This window comes from Saimiri boliviensis, chromosome 1, assembly GCF_048565385.1.
Source record: "Saimiri boliviensis isolate mSaiBol1 chromosome 1, mSaiBol1.pri, whole genome shotgun sequence".
Taxonomy (NCBI): Eukaryota; Metazoa; Chordata; class Mammalia; order Primates; family Cebidae; genus Saimiri; species Saimiri boliviensis.
In genome coordinates this window covers 221,212,772-221,231,000 of record NC_133449.1, presented here as the reverse complement: position 1 = coordinate 221,231,000, position 18,229 = coordinate 221,212,772, and the positions used below count along the sequence as shown (strand labels likewise).

Genomic DNA, 18,229 nt, shown 5'->3' with positions numbered 1-18,229 from the left:
GAGTGAATTAAAGTTTCATACAATTGCCAAACTGAAATGTTTAAAAAATAATCCTTTCACAAGAAGGAAGCTAAGTGTTAATAAGTTGTGCTTTATTATAAATGTCCCCAAAATGACTTTGGAAAGGCTCAATTTGAAGACAAGTTTTTAGAATGTGAGAATATTAAAATAGATTCCTTAAAAATAAGTCTTAAGTGATGTATATATATTGGAGAAAATAATGACTATAATTCAAATGCTATACATTTACTTATATTTCAAAGATAAAACAATATGCTTAAATCTGTAAGGACATCTACCTAAAACATCAAACTAAATAACAATAGCAGGCAGAGTCACATATGAACATAAATCCCTCACAAATAAAAACATTTAAGTCCCCATTCTACACGAACATATTTGAAGTCAAACGATGGAAAATATAAAAATACATAAAAGGTAAAACAAAGAGTTGTTTAAGTCTTAATAAATGCCCCTAACTATGGAGGTGAATCAAAAACTGAAGCTGGTTGGACGTGGTGGTTCATGCCTGTAATCCCAGTACTTTGGGAGGTGATGCAGGAGGATTTCTTGATCCCAGGAGTTCAAGATGAGCCTGGGCTACATAGAGAGACCCTGTCTCTACAAAAAATAAAATAACAATAAAAAAACAAGGGAGCTAAAACCACCTCTCTAAAAAAAAGATACAATCAGGTTACTGGTCCATTATAATGGCAGATGGATTCCTTGTTCTTTTCTTCTCTGGAAGCCCCAAATAAATTTAGTTCTTATACTTCATGTTAAAGTACATGGAGTAATATTAAAATGAATAAATTTAGCCACTAAACGTATTCCCTACTCTTTAAGTCTTAAAGTCTGGACAACATGTTATAATGTCTTTCAAATCAATTAGAGGGGTCCCATTCAGCAATATTAGCCATTAACACAGCTTTGTACCACCCACTGTATGACACAAAACACGTAAGGCAGAAAGAGGAATTAAGAACTCTTCTTCACTTGGTACCAAAATTAGATCAAGGTCTCTGATATCTGTCAGCTTAATATTGTTCTGTTTATTTACAATAAGAATATGAAGGGTTGAAATACTATCTAATAAAGAAAACCAATTTTTTTCTTTTACAGTGCAGTTTTTGCTATTTTTCATTTTGACTAGGGTATAAAACTTACCATTTTCTGTAGCTCAACTGTACTTATTCGCCCTGCTTCTTTCTTCATCTGATCCACACATTTTTGGGCTAAATTTAAATACGCTTGCAGGTGACTACGCATCATGGCCAACCGCAAAGCACACAGCAGGATTATTAACCAGAGTCGCAGAGTATCGAATGTGGCTTCTGTCATTCTACAGATCAAAAAGTTGATATGGTGCTCTCAAAGACAACAATATGCTGGCATGCTCATTCTAAGTTAATGCTCACCATATAAGAAATCTATACTTAGCAACAGTTAGAGACATAAAGAATCTCACTCTGCCATAGACTTGTCTGTATGATACTTTCACTTGAATAATCGAACCAGACAAATGTGTCATGAAAGCGTAAGAAGTTAACAGGTATCTAGAAGAAAAAAGTAGAGCAACACATGAGATTCTTTTCTATATACTCTCCTCCATGGATAAAAACTGGCTGTGACATGAAAAAAGAAGTTGGGTGGTCTTAAACTGGTGACTAGGGGAAAGAAAGAAAACTGCAGGGATTGCCTATGGGATGAATCAAGTCAATCACCCATCATCATTGGGTACGGCGTTGCCTGATCATAAACATATTTGGATGGGATCTTTCACTCTGCTGAGCTTTTACTTGGAACCATTGGAAAATCAAAAATTCTGATATATTATGAAGAAATCAGATGCCTGAGATTCCTCTATAACAATTCATTTAACTTGCTATGCACTAAAGCTGGCTCAGTTCTGAGTAATTCCTCAAGGCTAAGGTTAGCATTTCAGGTGAAAATATGTGATCTAAGGACATCTTTTCTGAAACCAGATCACTGCTGAGGGTTCCTTAAAGAATTTCAGAAAGAAGAGATAACTTATGATGTCCTTTTGATGTTTAATTTTTTTAAAAGACTATGGGTTTCTGCTCTGATGAAGAACTACATTGCAAGTAATTTGAATGTAGTGACTAGAACACCCTTGGAATCTAGTCTAATATCTAGCACCTATGAGACACTTAATGACTGTTGCAATGCACAGACTGAGTTGCCAGAATAAACATGGAACTCAGAAGGTCTCCCTGAAATTCTTAAGAACACGAGGGTAGAATGGATGCATATAAAGAAGAACAAATGGGAAAACATTAAAAGAAAAAAAACCTTGGAACTAAAACTACAATATAGGAAAATCTGAAGTGTAAGTTTTGTTCCAACTGTTTATAAAATGGAGGTAAGAAATGGGGATTAGACAAAGGCTTTACTATATATACGCTCTCATTTATTTTTATTAAGTCATGAGGGTACATGGACATAAAATTCCAATGGAAAAGCACTGTAGGCTAAGAAAGATAAAGGCAAAACATTTTATCAACATGTTTCCACTATAATGAAGTTAAGAAGCCATCATGTGAACGTGACATACATAAGACACAAGCCTATCCACAGCCTTGAACCTTTCCTGGGGACCTATAAACAACATTGTGCTCCCTGGAGTTGTGCAACAAGAACAACTGACTGGGAGCAGCCTGAAGACAGAGATTTCACAGCCTTTGAGGATAACAGGTAATGTGAATGAAAGGAACAGAACAAGGTAGTGAACCAGAAAATTATTTGTTCAGTTTATGAAAGCAGGATTTAGGATAATAGTCATTAAATAGTATTTTCTAACTAGATTATTAAAGTAACATAAATATCTGAGAAGTTGATCTGATAGAGGATTTCAAGAAGGAGTATGAGAGGCCTTAAAGTATCTATGTAAAGAATAGGCAGAAGAAATTATCCTAAATTCCTGATGCCATTCTAAGCTTTCCTGTGTATGTTCTCTGTTCTTTTTATGAGGTTATGAGCACACATGGACTCTGTTTACCAATATTTTATTTTGTCAATACTTTATCAGAACACATGACAGATTGAACTACATTTCTCGGTTGAAACTACATTGTACCATGTTTTTTGTTTCTGATTACACAGACCTTTCAACAAATTTGTCTATGTGACAGAAAAAAACTTGTCACTTCATTTTTCCTTCACCCTACTCTCTTTGATGGGCAGCCATTTTTTTCCACAATCTACCCTATGCACTTTAGATTTTTAACAAAAATTAAAACTGCCTGTCTAATTACTTAATCATAAATTCAAATTAAAGAAAAATAAAAGATAGCAGACGTAAGACTATAATTTTATTTGAAATGTTCATGAAAAAGGTCGGAAATGGGGATGGGACAAAGGGGGAAAAAGCACAGAAAGAGGACCTCAGGTCTTTATGTACAAACAACATTTTTCCTATAATTTAATATGCACACAGGGAAAAGTTCCTTATTCCCATTTCCACTAAATAAAGTATTCACTACTAATAAATCCACATGAAGTTTAATTAGGCTGGAAGTGGGAAGTGAATGTTGGTATAATTACCAAGTGTTTTATGTACACCAGTTCTGGCTGAACAACCTCAGTCAAATTATTTAACCTCTGAGTCTGTTATTCCATCTATAAAACGGGATGAAAACAGCAACAAATGGACAATTACTATAAGAAGATACAATATGTAAAGTATCAATATTTCACATAATAACTGGTATGTGGTAAGTGTATCATAAATGGTAGTTTCCTTATTTTCTCAATTTAACTAAGGCAAATATAAAATTAGAGAACATAATTATAGGAACATGAAATCCAGTTTCCATGACCAAATTTCAAGGAAGGATTGGGAATGCTTTCAGTATCTAAGACATGAATTAGAAGTTTCTCTGAGATTTTATCTAAAACCCTAGGATCCTTAGAATTACTTTTCAATACTTAGGAAACCTGTCTAGGTAAAATTACCACTAAAGTAATTAGTTGTGTGTGTGTGGGGGGGGGGAAACATTACTTTTTCAGTGGCTATTTCCCTGGTTCAATAGGATTAACTCTAAAAAGAAAAACTATCATTGTCATCAGTGATTTTATATGTACATCAGGATCTAAAAGAAGTATACAATATAAAATGTACACTGCAGAGTCAATGACTAGTCAAGTATTTCTATTTTAATTCTGATGAGGCAAGGCAGTGAAAAGAACATTTATTAAGCACTTAATTCCAGCTGGTTGCATTACGTGTGATCTTTCATTTAATTCCAATGATAACCTTGTGAGGTAGAAACTATTATCTTTATTTTCCAGATGGGGAAACAGAGGCTCAGTGAAGTTAAATAATCTGTCTCAAGTGAAGGTTTTAGTGAGGAGGAGAGCTGGAGTTTGAACCAGTTCTGTCTGAACCTTCCTATTACTCTAACAGTTCTACAAGGCTAACATATCAAGTCTAGCTATTAATGCCTATTAATAAAGTGTTTCTGTTTCCTTCTGCTAAAATGCAGTTGCCTAACTGGAGAAATATAAACTAGTATTAGATAATATTAAGACATTATTTTTAATTTTGTTAGGTACAATAATATTGTTATATAGAAAAGTATCCTTTTTTTTTTTTTTAGAGATGCAAACAAAAGTACTAAGGGATAAAACTTATGTCTCTAATTTACTTCAGAAATGCTTTATCAAAAAACGAAACAAAAAAAATTGAAGCAAATATGGAAAATGTTAACATCTGTCAAATATAGGGGCTGAGTATATGAGTTTCCATTTATACTACCTTTTTTTCTCCATAATTTTCATTAAAAAAAAGAATTTCAGAAGGTATCTAAACAATAGGCACAATGACAACTGAAAAATGACAACTGGATGTAAAGAAGAGAAAAAATAAGTGTACAAGATAATATTAGTGCAAGGTAATGATCATTAACATTAACACAGATCACATAAATGTTAAATGATGGTCTGTAGTTTCAATTTTATAACACATCTTTTAGCATTTCTATTAATGTCTGAAAAATATAGTGTCCTGATTTTATCACTGAAAAACAAATACAGTAAATAACATTTAGGAAAGCAGTTCTGATGATAACAATTAGCCCTCAAATGCTCATACTTACAAAGGGATACTTTCTTTACCCAATGGTGGGTTCATAATGTAGTCTTTGGTGATTGGTTTTACCCAGAGCAGAACCATAAATAAAGGTGCCAAAAAGTTGATATGAAGTAATGTTCTGAAAGTATGTAAGAAATAAATATAAAAATTAAGAAACAGCATGTGCTAATAAACTACAGAAACTCGGGTCTTACTAAAATGGAGGTAGGAACTAATTTGCAGTATTCTACTACTTACGGTAAAACTGTCATCATCATTTTATATTTATCATATTATCATTTAACATTGATTTGAGTCTGTGAGAAACTATGTCATTATCTTAATTTTTCAAATGAGAACATTTAGATATAGAAAAGTTAAATGACTCCTTCATGGCAATAACAGAGCAGAGGTAAATATAGGATGAAAATTCAGATTTCTTCACCTCTATTTTAGTGTTCTTTAATAATCCCATACTTTATTCCTGATTCAACAAGCAGGTATTTAATAATTCTAACTTTATATAGTCAGTGAATCTAATGGATTTTCAGTACAGGAGAGTCATCTGATACTTTTTAGTGCAACTGAAACAGAGTATCTCCTCATTATTTACAAGTAAATGCCAGTAATTAGTTATGTCCATAATACTAGCAGGCACATGGCAGATGGAACCTATGGTAAAACCCACAACTGAGGAAACTTTAAACTGTAATGATCATGTATAATTTTAAATTTCCACTGTTAAAATAAGTGATTCCACATTTTAATTTCTTTTTGAATGATTATGAACACACTTGAAATAATTTCTCTATCCTATATATATACACACACATCAAAAAAATTTACATTATTCCTGACAAGTCAATATACCTAATATAGGAAAGGTTTCAGGTCTGTGCTACAACTTCATTGCTAATTGTCCAAGTTTGAATCCTACAGAGACAGGCGGCTGGTGAAAATGTTTCTTATTTTAGAAAATAGGCAAATTCTTCAGATATTTTATTACCATAAACTGCTTTCATTATCAACCACACTTTAGAGCTAAACTGGAGGGTTCAAAGTACACACAAACACCATATTTTAAAGTATCACTACACAGGCAAATGATAATGATCTGTGTGAGGAAACAAGGCTGGGTCAGGAAGCCAGGAACACCTGACAGGGAAAGGTAGAACTCTTGCCCTAACCTCTGATAGAAAAACAGGTCCTAGTGCCTGGCCATGAGGGTGAAGAAAATGCTGCTCTTTGTGCCAGTCATGTTAACTCTCACAACAGAACTAGCTTGCCCACACCCTTGTATCAAGGCAGAGTGCTACAACACAATGAGGGGTTGCAATAAACTGAAAATAAAATAAAACCCTAAATCCCTAAAGGAAAAAAATCTTAAAATGAAGCCACATTTTACTAAAAAGAACACTAAAATGTACACTCCACCCCCAACCACCACTAAATGCTTTAAATGTTTTTATAAAGTGATTCTTTCATCCCACAGCCTGGATAAACCATCGGATGTGGGGGAAGAAAGAAGTAGTATTAGGTATGCAGTGTTGCTAGGGAACACTCTAGTATCAAGGAGCAGCCCACAGCGGTTTCAGTAGCTTGTGAAGGGCTCCCCTCCACCCACCCTTTTCAGCTTATTTAAATCATAACACTGGGGTTAGTGGACTGAAGTGTGTGTGTAGAGAGAAGGGGGAGAACCAGGTTTTGTCTTAAAAGAAGCTATTAGAAAGACGGGTGGTGGGAGAAAAGCAGGATGTAGCCAAAAGCATGCTGAGTAAAAGGAGGAAAAAAAAAAGAGGTTATGAAGGAGTGTGTAGCAGGGGGTGATAATAAGTAAACACACGTACAAAGCATTTATGTGGAAAAATGGAAGTGAGGTGAAAAAAGAGACAGTCAAAATTAAAGGAAAATGACATAGGTAAGAGAGTTAAGAATGCGAAAAGACTAAAGAATCAGCATCATTAAAAATAGGTTTTAAAGAACAGAAATTTTAGGAAATAAGATCACCCAGAGAAACTTAATGATTATAAATACACAAATCAAAATAAAATATTCTCAAGTTGGGCTTCTACTGCAAAACAAAACGATGAGACAGGAACTTTGATCTGAATATAAGTTGAAGTAGATACAAGCCTGTCTTCCTGCCAAGATGTCTACATCAACAAAAAAAAATCTGTGACAACCACAAAGAATATAATAAATGGGCTTTGAATTACATATAAAGATGGAATATCACTTCTCCAAACTAACACAGAGTTTTAGAACTATAATAGAATTTGGTAGTTAGAAGTAATGTACAATATGTAACACTGTATAGTATTAATCCCAAAATAAAAAGATATATTATTTTAATAAGAGCCTAATAAGAAGATAAATAACATAAGGAAAACAAACATCTCATATATACAACTTGTAGTTCTGAAGTGCTTTTAAATAAAATTTTACATTAAAATTTAAATAATTTATATAAAAATTTAAACAATATTTTAAATCAAAATGATCTGATTTTTCTAAGGGAAATTTCTATAGATCCTGTTTAGTTACAGAGATTGCAATAGAAGCCCCGAATGAGAAACAACATAAATTTTGATACTTTCATTTTAACAGGTAAGACAAATTTAGTAATCAGTGTTTCTTTTTAAATATATGACTTAAAATTTAGAAGCAAATAAAAGAAACTTGCTTATAGTTGAAAGAGGAAGTAGTGTGACATCAAATGGTTATTTATTAATTCTCAATACAATAATTTATGATTACATTACAATAATATACCTTCATTAAGATGAAAAACATATATTTATCTGCATGTGCTTATGTACATTTTCCGCTTACTGTGTAATTTTTTCTGTTGCCAAATTCAGGGCATCCAGATGCATTTGAGCCAGCCGTAATCCAGGAAATGTCAAAAAAGCCCCAATGAGTGAACAGAAAATAGCCAGGAAAAATTTGAAAGTAAGTTTTGAAACAGGACTCCTAAAAGTAAATTTTTTAAAAAAGCTGATAAATATTTATAATTAACTTTCAAAGAATTTCCTTTCTTCTAATAAATTATCTTACAAATCACAATAATAGTAAAACAAAGCAAATTTCTACAAAAAGATTGCTACTATTCAAGTATCTATAATGGATTCTGGTGAACTGTAAACTAAACTAGGTATCTCTTTAGTCATAGTCACAACAACCTAACCTACACATTCAACAGGGAATTGACATATGACTTGGATATAAATTTAATCTCTGGAGGAAGAAGAATTAAAGAAATGCAAATTTACATAAGAATTCTATGAAAGATACTAATTTTACATAACATTTTTATAATTCTATATAAAAATTATGAGTAAGCATGTTTCTAGAAGTAACAGTCCAACTTAAAACTCTACTAATTTAAAACAACTATTTATAGTAAATACTGCTTTATTAAAAATAGAAAATGTTAAATTTAAATAATGCTTAACTTTTCAAAAACTTACTGAGATTCTAAACCTTGCTTTTCAAGAAACTGCATCGCACTGTCTGAAAAATTTGTAAACCCTGTAAGAAAAAAAAAAAAGATTTACTCTTATCACAGATGTGAAACACAGAACCTTTCTGTAGAAATAAAATGCTAGAAAACAGAGCATCTTAAAGTTTGAAGTGACTAGCTTAGCTCTTTCATGTGTTAATTAGTATGCCATAATGCAATAAAATTTGGTTATTAGCAAGAACAGTCTTTGAAAACATCCCTTTGATATTTGTACATTCCATGAATGTGCATAAAATTTGCATTAATTCTTTAACTATGTGAGTAAACTTTAGCATTACAGAAGCTTATTTAACTGTAAGGAAAAAATGAGAGTATTATTGGAAAAATCAATTAAAAACTTAGCTAAAACAAAAGCAAAAAAAATCTTAAGAATAATAAAGATTAATTACTTAGAACATTAGCGTATATACTTCAAACTTAATTTTAAGTATTTATCAGATATATACTGAGGTCAAAAATATTAACAGTAGATAAAGCAAAGTTGGTTTTTAAAGTTGTATGAAACTAGTACCTGTTTCAAGTCCAAATTCCAGATAATTTTCTGTTACAATCAACACTGCCATTGCTTTGACAAAGAAAAAAAATCCAAAGGTGACACAAACAGATCTTTCACCACCATCTTCTACTTTAAAATAGTGTGTAGTTAATGAAAATAGAACTTTGCTGCAGAAAGAAAAGTTCAGGAAAAACCACAATAACTTTATGAGAGCTATACACAATGATCTTTATAGGATCTGATTCCAATAAAATTGGACTACATTTATTTTGATTCTACAGTGTGCTGATCTACAAGACACTCTTTAAAGGACCTGAAAATCTAACAAAAATCTAAAGAGTCTTCTGGAAAATAAGACATAAAAACAAAGCGAATCTAAGTGGAGTTGATAACATTTCAAATTAAGGAAAAGAGCATTCACAGATTAAGTTGTAGCTAGGGAATGTATTTCTAGTTTATTTGGCTCAAATTTTACTAGAAGATTATTTCAAGATTTTTATGCAGTATGTTCTCAGTGACATGAAAAGCCAGGGTAGAGGCTCTTCTTGAGAACTATCTTTATGAGGCATGTCTGTTAAACCAGTTTACATTTATAATTAAACACATAACACAAGACTTATCTGTAATAATCCAGTAAGTTAAAATTTGAGAACTTTACTAATACCTATTGTTGATCTGTGGTATGAAACTGTCTGAGATTATCACTTCACATTATTATTAAACAAAAATCTTTAGAGAAAACAAGTTCCAACTGAGTATTCAAATACAGCTAAAGTTTCAACATGTTCACCTATTAAAATATACTGAAGAGATTATCTTATCTGAACCACCCAAACACACACAAAAACTGATTCAATCAAGATTAAATCAGTGCACGGCCCAAAGCTGGAACTCCAATCTCCATTATACAGCAAAGAGTTCTCCTTGAAATCACAAAACAAACAAAATAAGGCACTTGGCAAACAAACCTAGAAAAGCAACCTTTACATAAACTTTATGTCAAGCATGGAAAATAACACCTATCATTTAGTACTTGCTATATGCTGAGCATTACCAATTAACTTTTAATTCTTACATTAACCACATTATTATTGCTACTTTATAGACATTTTAAAAAACTCAGAAACAACAACAATGTGGGCCGGGGCAGTGGCTCACACCTGTAATCCCAGCACTTTGGGAGGTCAAGGTGGGTGGATCGTCCGAGGTCAGGAGTTCAAGACCAGCCTGACCAACATGGCAAAACCCCATCTCTACTAAAAATACAAGAGCCGTGGTGGCACACACTTGTAATCTCAGCTACTTGGGAAGCTGAGGCAGGAGAATCACTTGAACCTGGGAGGTGAAGGTTGCAGTGAGCCAAAACTGCACCACTGCACTCCAGACTGGGCAACAGAAGTCAAACTCCATCTCAGAAAAAAAAAAAAAAAAAAAAAAAAAATCTGTGGCTGAGAGGCAAACGTACAAACCTCAAAATCACAACTAGTTTAGAGGAAGTTGAGATTTAAAACTAGATAGTCTGGATCTAGAATGCATGTGTTTAACAATTGATTATATTGCCTCTAAAAAACTCTACACAGCACCTAAGCAAATGTGGTACATTTAGCAGTAACACATGAACATTTTCAAAACAAAACTGCCCTGACAGAAGTAAAGAATTAAAACATTCTCATAATCAGAAGAATCCTTATTCAGGAAGGGTTGGGCAAAAATAAGAACTCTTTTTGCTTCTTAATAGGATTTTGTATTTTGTTGACCTATTTAAAAACGGTTAATATAGTCATTAATGCTTTCCTATTCTTATGGTACCTAGGGTACTGGATAAAAATGTAGAGTTACAGCCACTCCATCTATGGGCATGTACCTCAAAGTAAACCAACCTGAAGATAATGAGAACTTTTTGACATTGTTCAAGTGGAACTTGAAGTAACTCTCTACTAGAATATAAACTCTAAGAGATCAAGGATTCTTGTCTCTTGTTTTTTGGTGTAGTCAGACTACCAAGAACAGTGCCTGGCACATAGTAGGTGCTCAAACAATAAGGATATCTTGCCATAGAAGTATTTTACACAGTTTAGGTAAGCTGAAATGGTATTAATTCTCTGCTTTAATAGTTAACTAGAAGTTTTGAACGACAACACTTTCCCTCAGATAATTTACTTGAAGGCCAAAACAATCAACTTCTTTGGAAAAAGTTCTAGTCTGAGACCTGTTTTCATTGGAGATAAAGTGAAAATTATTTACTACTTGTCTTTGTAAATATAAAGTATTTTCTGGGTTTTATAAAGGTTAAGACTTTGTTTTCCTAAGGCTTACAAGTGGCTAAAGTCCCTTTAAAATGTAAAAACAAACACCAAGTCTAGGAACAGCCAATCTTTACCCACCTATTCCTGGGACAACCAGATCCTCAGAATAATGAGTGATAGAAAATATCTCCCTTTCACACAAATCTCTGGGTTTTTTTTTTTTTTTCTCAAATACCATGATTGAAGATAAATAAAACACTTTCTCAACTTTGATTTCCTAATTACTTATTTGGTAATAGCATTATTTTCTTTGAAAAAGTATGGTCTTACATACTACTTTATAGATCAAATCAACTTTCATGGGCTAACCTGGATAGGAATAGGAACATCACATATAGATAGCATTATTTCTCTAAGAAAGGATTATTTTATTTGCAAGCATTTTATAAGACAATCCACATTAAGTTGGAATTACTATGTAAAAATTACTGTACTAGGAACTGATTTCAATTTTTTAATATATCTCTTTATGGATGATTATAAAGGTATTACTTATAATACTGTTATTTTGTAAATTAAGTACCAATTTATTTCTAAGACAATACAAAATCAGATAATGAAAGCTAGATGATAACCCCTGAACTTTTTGATTAAAAAGACCTCTGCATGTTAAAATATTTGCTATAATGAAAATATGATTTAGGACCTGAAAATACTTAAGTAGAGCTTCAGCATACACATTTTAAAGACATTTATTTACCAGCAGGTTATTTTTATTCCAACTGTCTTCTTACATTCACCATAACTCAAGGTTACATATAATGCCCAAGTATATGAACAATTCTCTTCTTTAATGTAATATGTAAAAATAAGTCACAACGAATGTCATACTGCCCCAAATATTCAACACCCTCTTGCTAAATTTAACTGTAATACTCTGGTTAGAGTAATAAAGAAGTCTGAAACTCTACTGAGGTATATATATATATATATATATATATATATATATATATATATATATATATATATATATATATATAAAAGCTAATCTACATAATAGACAGTTTGCCCAGGGTATTTAGCATTGTGGGAAAAAGGAAGCTAAATTATTTTTATAACAAGGAATATAAATCTTCATGTCTATAAACTTGCAAAACCAACAATCTCTGTATAGTATAAAGAGTAATATTTACATTCAAGTTCTTATTTAGCAATGATGCAGTATTTGGTGATGTTTCCATGTGTCGATCCTTCAAAATTCTTTCTAAAATCACCTAACATTATTTTACAAACTTTCACTAAACATATTTGTCTATCTTCTCCCTAGTTTGGCTAGCAACTAAAAATATTCATTTATAAATATTAAAAGCATACTGAGACACTGTGGAAGTATTATGTAGTATCAAGGTTAAGTAGGATTGTCAAATTTACAGGATGCCAATTTCAATTAAGATGATTAATGGGAGTTTCACAAAAGCACATTTAGCTTCCATGTCATTCTAAGAAAAAAATGTGAATTTTTATAACTTTCTACCACTTAACTGCATACAACCTACCACTATTCTTTCCTTTTTCTATAGGAACATCATTCATGTATGCTCTTATCTCACAGACAAACATTGGTAGTCTACAGCTGCAGCAAAAAGACTTTCTTAAAAAAAAAAAAAGGAGAGGGAGCCTGTAGTCCCAGCTACTTGGGAGACTGAGGTGAGAGGATTGATCAAGTCTGGGAGGTTATGGCTGCAGTAAGCCATGATTACGATACTGCACTCCAGCCTGGCAAGAAAAACACTGACTCAAAAATATAAAACAAAATAAAATTAGAAAGACTATCCTAGTATTGCAATACTAGAATCCTAATAGTAATCAACAGTCTCCAGCTAGGGCACATATAGGTAGGACCTGCCCTACCATCAACGCAAATCCATTTGATTGAGTAAAACTAAATTGTTTGTAATGAAAACATGCTTCTGATAGGAGCCAGCTATATCTGCTAGGCAGAAAAAAGGTAAAAAGCATTCATCTAAACTGTCCCACATAATCTAAACCTTGGAATAATTTTGTAATTAACCAAAGTAATACATATACTATAGTTTAACTTTAATTATTTGAGGTAGTTTAATAATAAAAAACTACAAAATTATGACTTCCTTGTTTAAACTTTCTAACTTCTCATCTCCTCATAGGAGAAAACAAAGTATTATCCACAGTACACTCTAATACACAACTAGTTTTAAAATTGTGCAATTTTTAAAGCATACCCTTACTATATTTATGATTAGTAAGAGATACTAACCATTTAGTAATAGTGTTGAGACTGTGGTGGCTCATGCCTGTAATCTCAGCACTTTGTGAGGCTGAGGCGGGTGGATCACAAGGTCAGGAGTTCAAGACCAGCCTTACCAAATAGTGAAACCCTGTCTCTAGTAAAAATACAAAAATTAGGTGGGCGTGGCGGTGCACACCTATAATCTCAGCTACCCAGGAAGTTGAGGCAGGAAAATCCCTTGAAGGGATTCAAGGGGTTGCAGTGAGTTGAGATCGTGCCACTGCATTCCAGCCTGGGCAACAGACTAACACTCCATCTCAAAAAAATAAAAACAAATAAAAATAAAAAATCTTTAAAATTCTATGATAATTTATCTTGAGAGGTACTAGATTAAGAAGTATGTAGGCAGTGATGTGGTATGGGCTGACTTCTATGTAGGTGGCAACTGGACTCACAGCTGTCCATTTTGATTGCCTTCCTACATAGCCAGGTGACTCCAGCAGAAGACTAAGATTTTGCCTCTGAAGAAACTAAACCAGAGGCACAGGAGAGTTTAGATTTAGTCAGCTGCATTGGAAACAGGATGATTAAGTGAAAGTCTACACACTCAGAGGTTGTACTCACCTTGGAAACATGTGTAGCAGGTTTGTACACTCCAGGCAGGAGATTAAGAGACTCTCCTCTAGAGAAACCAAAAGGCTTCAAAGAAAAGACTAACAGACAATGACATTATGGGCTACGTAAGATAAAGCTGGCTTCAGTATTACCAAGTTATTCATTAGTGAAACTAAATAAACCCTAATTACATACAGAGCTTCCAATCAGCTTTTAGTGGTCATCTCTTAAAAATGAAAGGAATCCTCAGACATTAAAAAAAAAAAGGGACTGGAAAACATTTTCTATAAAAGACCAGAGAGTAAATACTTTAGGCTTTGTGGTCCATATGCAGTCTCTGTAGCATATTCTGTTGCCTACTTTGTTCCCCTAATACTTTTAAAATGTTAAAGAACTGCTTGAATCCAAGAGATGGAGGTTGCAGCGAGCTAGGATTAAGCCACTACACTCTAGCCTGGCGAAAGAGCAAGACTACTCCCTCTCAAAAAAACAAAAAAAGTAAGACAAAAGCTGATGAGAGGATCAATACAGAACATAACAACATCTGACTAACAAAAGTGAGACAAAGAAAGAAAATAGGAGCGGAGGGACAGACGGAAAAAATTCTCAAAGACATAATAAAATAAATTTTCTAAGCTTGATGTTTCCAAATTAAAGAGCCTACTAAAATCCCAGCATAAGTAAAAGAGATGTTCATGAGGTACATGATCATGAACCTTCAGAAAAAGACAAATCAAGAGACAACTGTAAGTTACCTCAGAAGAAAAATAAAGCAAAACCAGGTATATGCAAAAGGTTAAGTATCACCATGACATAGTAATTCTTAATAGCAATTTTCAAGGTTGGGAACAATGGAGCAATGCCTTCAAAATTATGAAGAAAAACACTGATAATCTAGAATTCTATATCCAACCAAATGCCAAGAACAGAATGAGTATAAAATTAAAATACTTTCAAAACTGCAAAGTCTGAAAATAGTTACCTACCTCACATGTACCCTTTAGCAGAACACTCCACCAAAATATTTCAACAAATCAAGAAAGAAAAACGCTAAATTCTAATAGGAAAGAAAAGTCAAGGACAGAGTCAAAGATGGGTAGGACAATGTCCTCAGAAGAAAGTATTTTAAATATTTTTACCTTTAAGCTTCCAAATGATGAACAGGTTCAATTTTTAGGTCTAAAATGGTAAATTTCTCTCAGACTTAGAATAACAATTTAGTAACATATACTTATAAAAGTACTTTTATGGGCTGGGTCCAGTGGCTCACACCTGTAATCCTAGCACGCTGGGAGGTCAAGGTGAACAAACTGCCTGAGCTCAGGAGTTCATGATTAGCCTGGGCAATGTGGTGAAACCCTGCCTCTACCAAAAATACAAAAAATTAGCTGGGCAGGGTGGCACGTGCCTATAGTCCCAGCTACTTCGGAGGCTGAGGCATGAGAATCGCTTGAACCTAGGAGGCAGAGGCTGCAGAGAGCCAAGATCACGTCACTTCACTCCAGCCTGGGTGACAGAGCGAGACATTCTCCCCACTCGCCACCAAAAAAAGTACCTTATATTTCAACTTAATTTATAAACTGCTTTAAAGGCCCAATTCTCTTATTAAGAAAACACTGTCTGTATCCCAACATCCTGTGATTATTCAAAGATATTTTATCAATGCGTTTTTCAGAAGAAAATAGAGACCATATTCCAAGAAGAAATATTTTGTTACCCATACACAAATACGATAAATAGTATCCTATGGAATAAACAGATTTCTCAAAAAACTTTCACAAATTTATTATTATCTTTTTAAAACAGAACACATTTCCACTCAATTAAGTGATTTTTATGTTAACTGAGTTTTTCTATTCGGTGAAAAAAAGATTCTTTTTCTGACCACTGCTATTAAATAAAATCCCTAATTTTTTTCTATTCAACTAATTAAATCTTCCACATCTGTTTTTCCATAAGGCAACTAAAATACTCAAAATACATTATACTTCACATTCCATATTGCAAAGAAACCTAGAAACTATACCAAGAATCTATTACAAATATACACTGAAAACTAAGAATAAGACCTATGAAATAAAAACCTTTTAAAAATAATCTGATCCTATCTTCCAATGTTAAAAAAAATTAACATAATTTTTAATTATTTTTCATATTTTCTTAGATATGGAGGTTCCTTTAATTACAGAGAAAAAGGACCTAAAATTCCCTTATAATATAAGCAAAAAACTATTGTGCATGTTTAAAACACCATTCCATAAAAAAGCTTACAGCCAGCCTCAACCTAACTGGACTGTGAAGAGAAATAATAGCCAAAAATTTCTGAAAGCATAATATACAAGCTTTATTTAAAATACAAAAGAAACTATCTTTTCGTTTCAGAAAATCTTTTATTTTCAGAACAAAATTTTAGTTTCAGAAAAAAATTATCACTTTGCAGCTAAAAAAGTCAGACTCAGTTATAAATTAATAAACAGAAATAATGTCGTACTACCCCAAATCCCCATTTAACTCTAGGTTTTTGTCTTGAAATCTCAGTAATATGACAGCATTAATGTCACCAAAAAAAAAAAAAAAAAAAAAAAAAACCCTCCAAGTTCATACAAGAAGCAAGCTTTGACATAACATGCTATATACAAGGTTTCAAGATAAAACAAGAACCTTGGCTCAGATTCAATAACTGAGTTTCCATTCCTTCTCTCACTAGAACTGAAATCTTACGCAGTTTACTAGTGTCTTGTTTTTCCTTATTAATCTAAAGCAGAACATTTTTGTAAATGAAAGAATACAGTAACTTAGAAACTTTGAAGGAATTTAGAAATAGTGACTCAGCTGTACTAGTTTGCTGTGGTTGTCCATACGCCACAGCAAACAAATGCAACATTTGTAGACCTTTAATTTACAAATCTACATACAGAACTGAATATTAAATCAGAAAACTTTAGAATTTATTTTAACTTAAACTAGTCACAGCTTTCAGCTTTGAATAAAATTTGTATGCCTGGCAACGAATGAAAATTAAAATTTTTACATAGCCATGAAAACAGACATAATAGGGTTTTGTACCTTAAACCTCCACATTGTAAAATACAAGCACTGTGGAAATGTGACTAATGATCCAGGCCTTCAACCAAATATAATAGGACTACTGAGAAGCTTTATCACTCTTTGTAGAATAGCTTTCTTCTCACTCAAATTCACATAATTGACTCAGTATTACTCTCTGTGCTACAGCTTATTTCTAAGAAAGGTTCTTGGAAAAAAAAAAAATCTATGCAGTGTAGAATATTTTCATTTTTAAAAGTTTTACTTCCACCAAAGGACCTCTGGCTTTGCAAGCAACATATTTACCTTTTTCCTTTTCAATTTTTCATAAATGAAAATGATATGCTTCATATTCATAAAATCAGTACACATTTCTACAGTGACTCTAAGACTTCATGGGCCATCATACAGGAAAGACATTTACTAGAAATACTCCATCTTTATTACAAGGCTTTCTTTACCTTTTTCCTTCCCCATATCATGTAACTTGGCATAAATGGAATTGGAACACACAGACTTGGTCAGAGAAAATAGTTATAATTAGAAATGGGAAAGAAGAGTAGAGCTGAGAATTAGTTTGGCTTTAGAAGTGAGATTCTAAGCAGGTGTAATAGCTGAAATGAAGGAACAACTCAGGTGAAGCAGAAAGCAGAGCTGATGACAAGAGAAGACTTGGCTCTAGGTTTCAGGGTTCAAGGTTTTTAGGGACATAAATTTTAAAAAGTCATTCCTGTGCTTTTTGAACTTTCAAGATTCTGTATAATCTTGAAAAAATTTGCTGTCCAGTGTATGTCAAATATAAGTGATGACAGAAATAAAACAAAATGGCCATGGAAATAGAAAAAAATTGCTTCCTTTTAAGTGAACTGATTTTTAAAGTTTTATGTGTCTAATTTGGGGACCACTTTAACAAAAAACATTTCATCAGTAACAACTGCAGAGA

The 18,229-nt window shown here is 32.8% G+C and overlaps 1 protein-coding gene across 10 annotated transcripts in view; it reads right to left on the bottom strand.

Moving 5' to 3' along the window:
• Positions 1 to 18,229, bottom strand: part of TMEM161B (transmembrane protein 161B) — an 82,582-nt gene that overhangs the window by 12,176 nt on the left and 52,177 nt on the right. For 9 of the 10 annotated variants that reach the window (XM_074383926.1, XM_003920769.4, XM_074383965.1 and 6 more), the window contains 5 exons: positions 9,127 to 9,278; positions 8,563 to 8,623; positions 7,925 to 8,065; positions 5,118 to 5,231; positions 1,168 to 1,342 (listed from right to left, as the gene is read on the bottom strand). In XM_074383926.1, coding sequence (XP_074240027.1) covers positions 1,168 to 1,342; positions 5,118 to 5,231; positions 7,925 to 8,065; positions 8,563 to 8,623; positions 9,127 to 9,278 — 643 coding nt within the window. The remainder of the gene's footprint in view (positions 1 to 1,167; positions 1,343 to 5,117; positions 5,232 to 7,924; positions 8,066 to 8,562; positions 8,624 to 9,126; positions 9,279 to 18,229) is intronic. The other variant, XM_074383972.1, reaches the window with a different exon arrangement.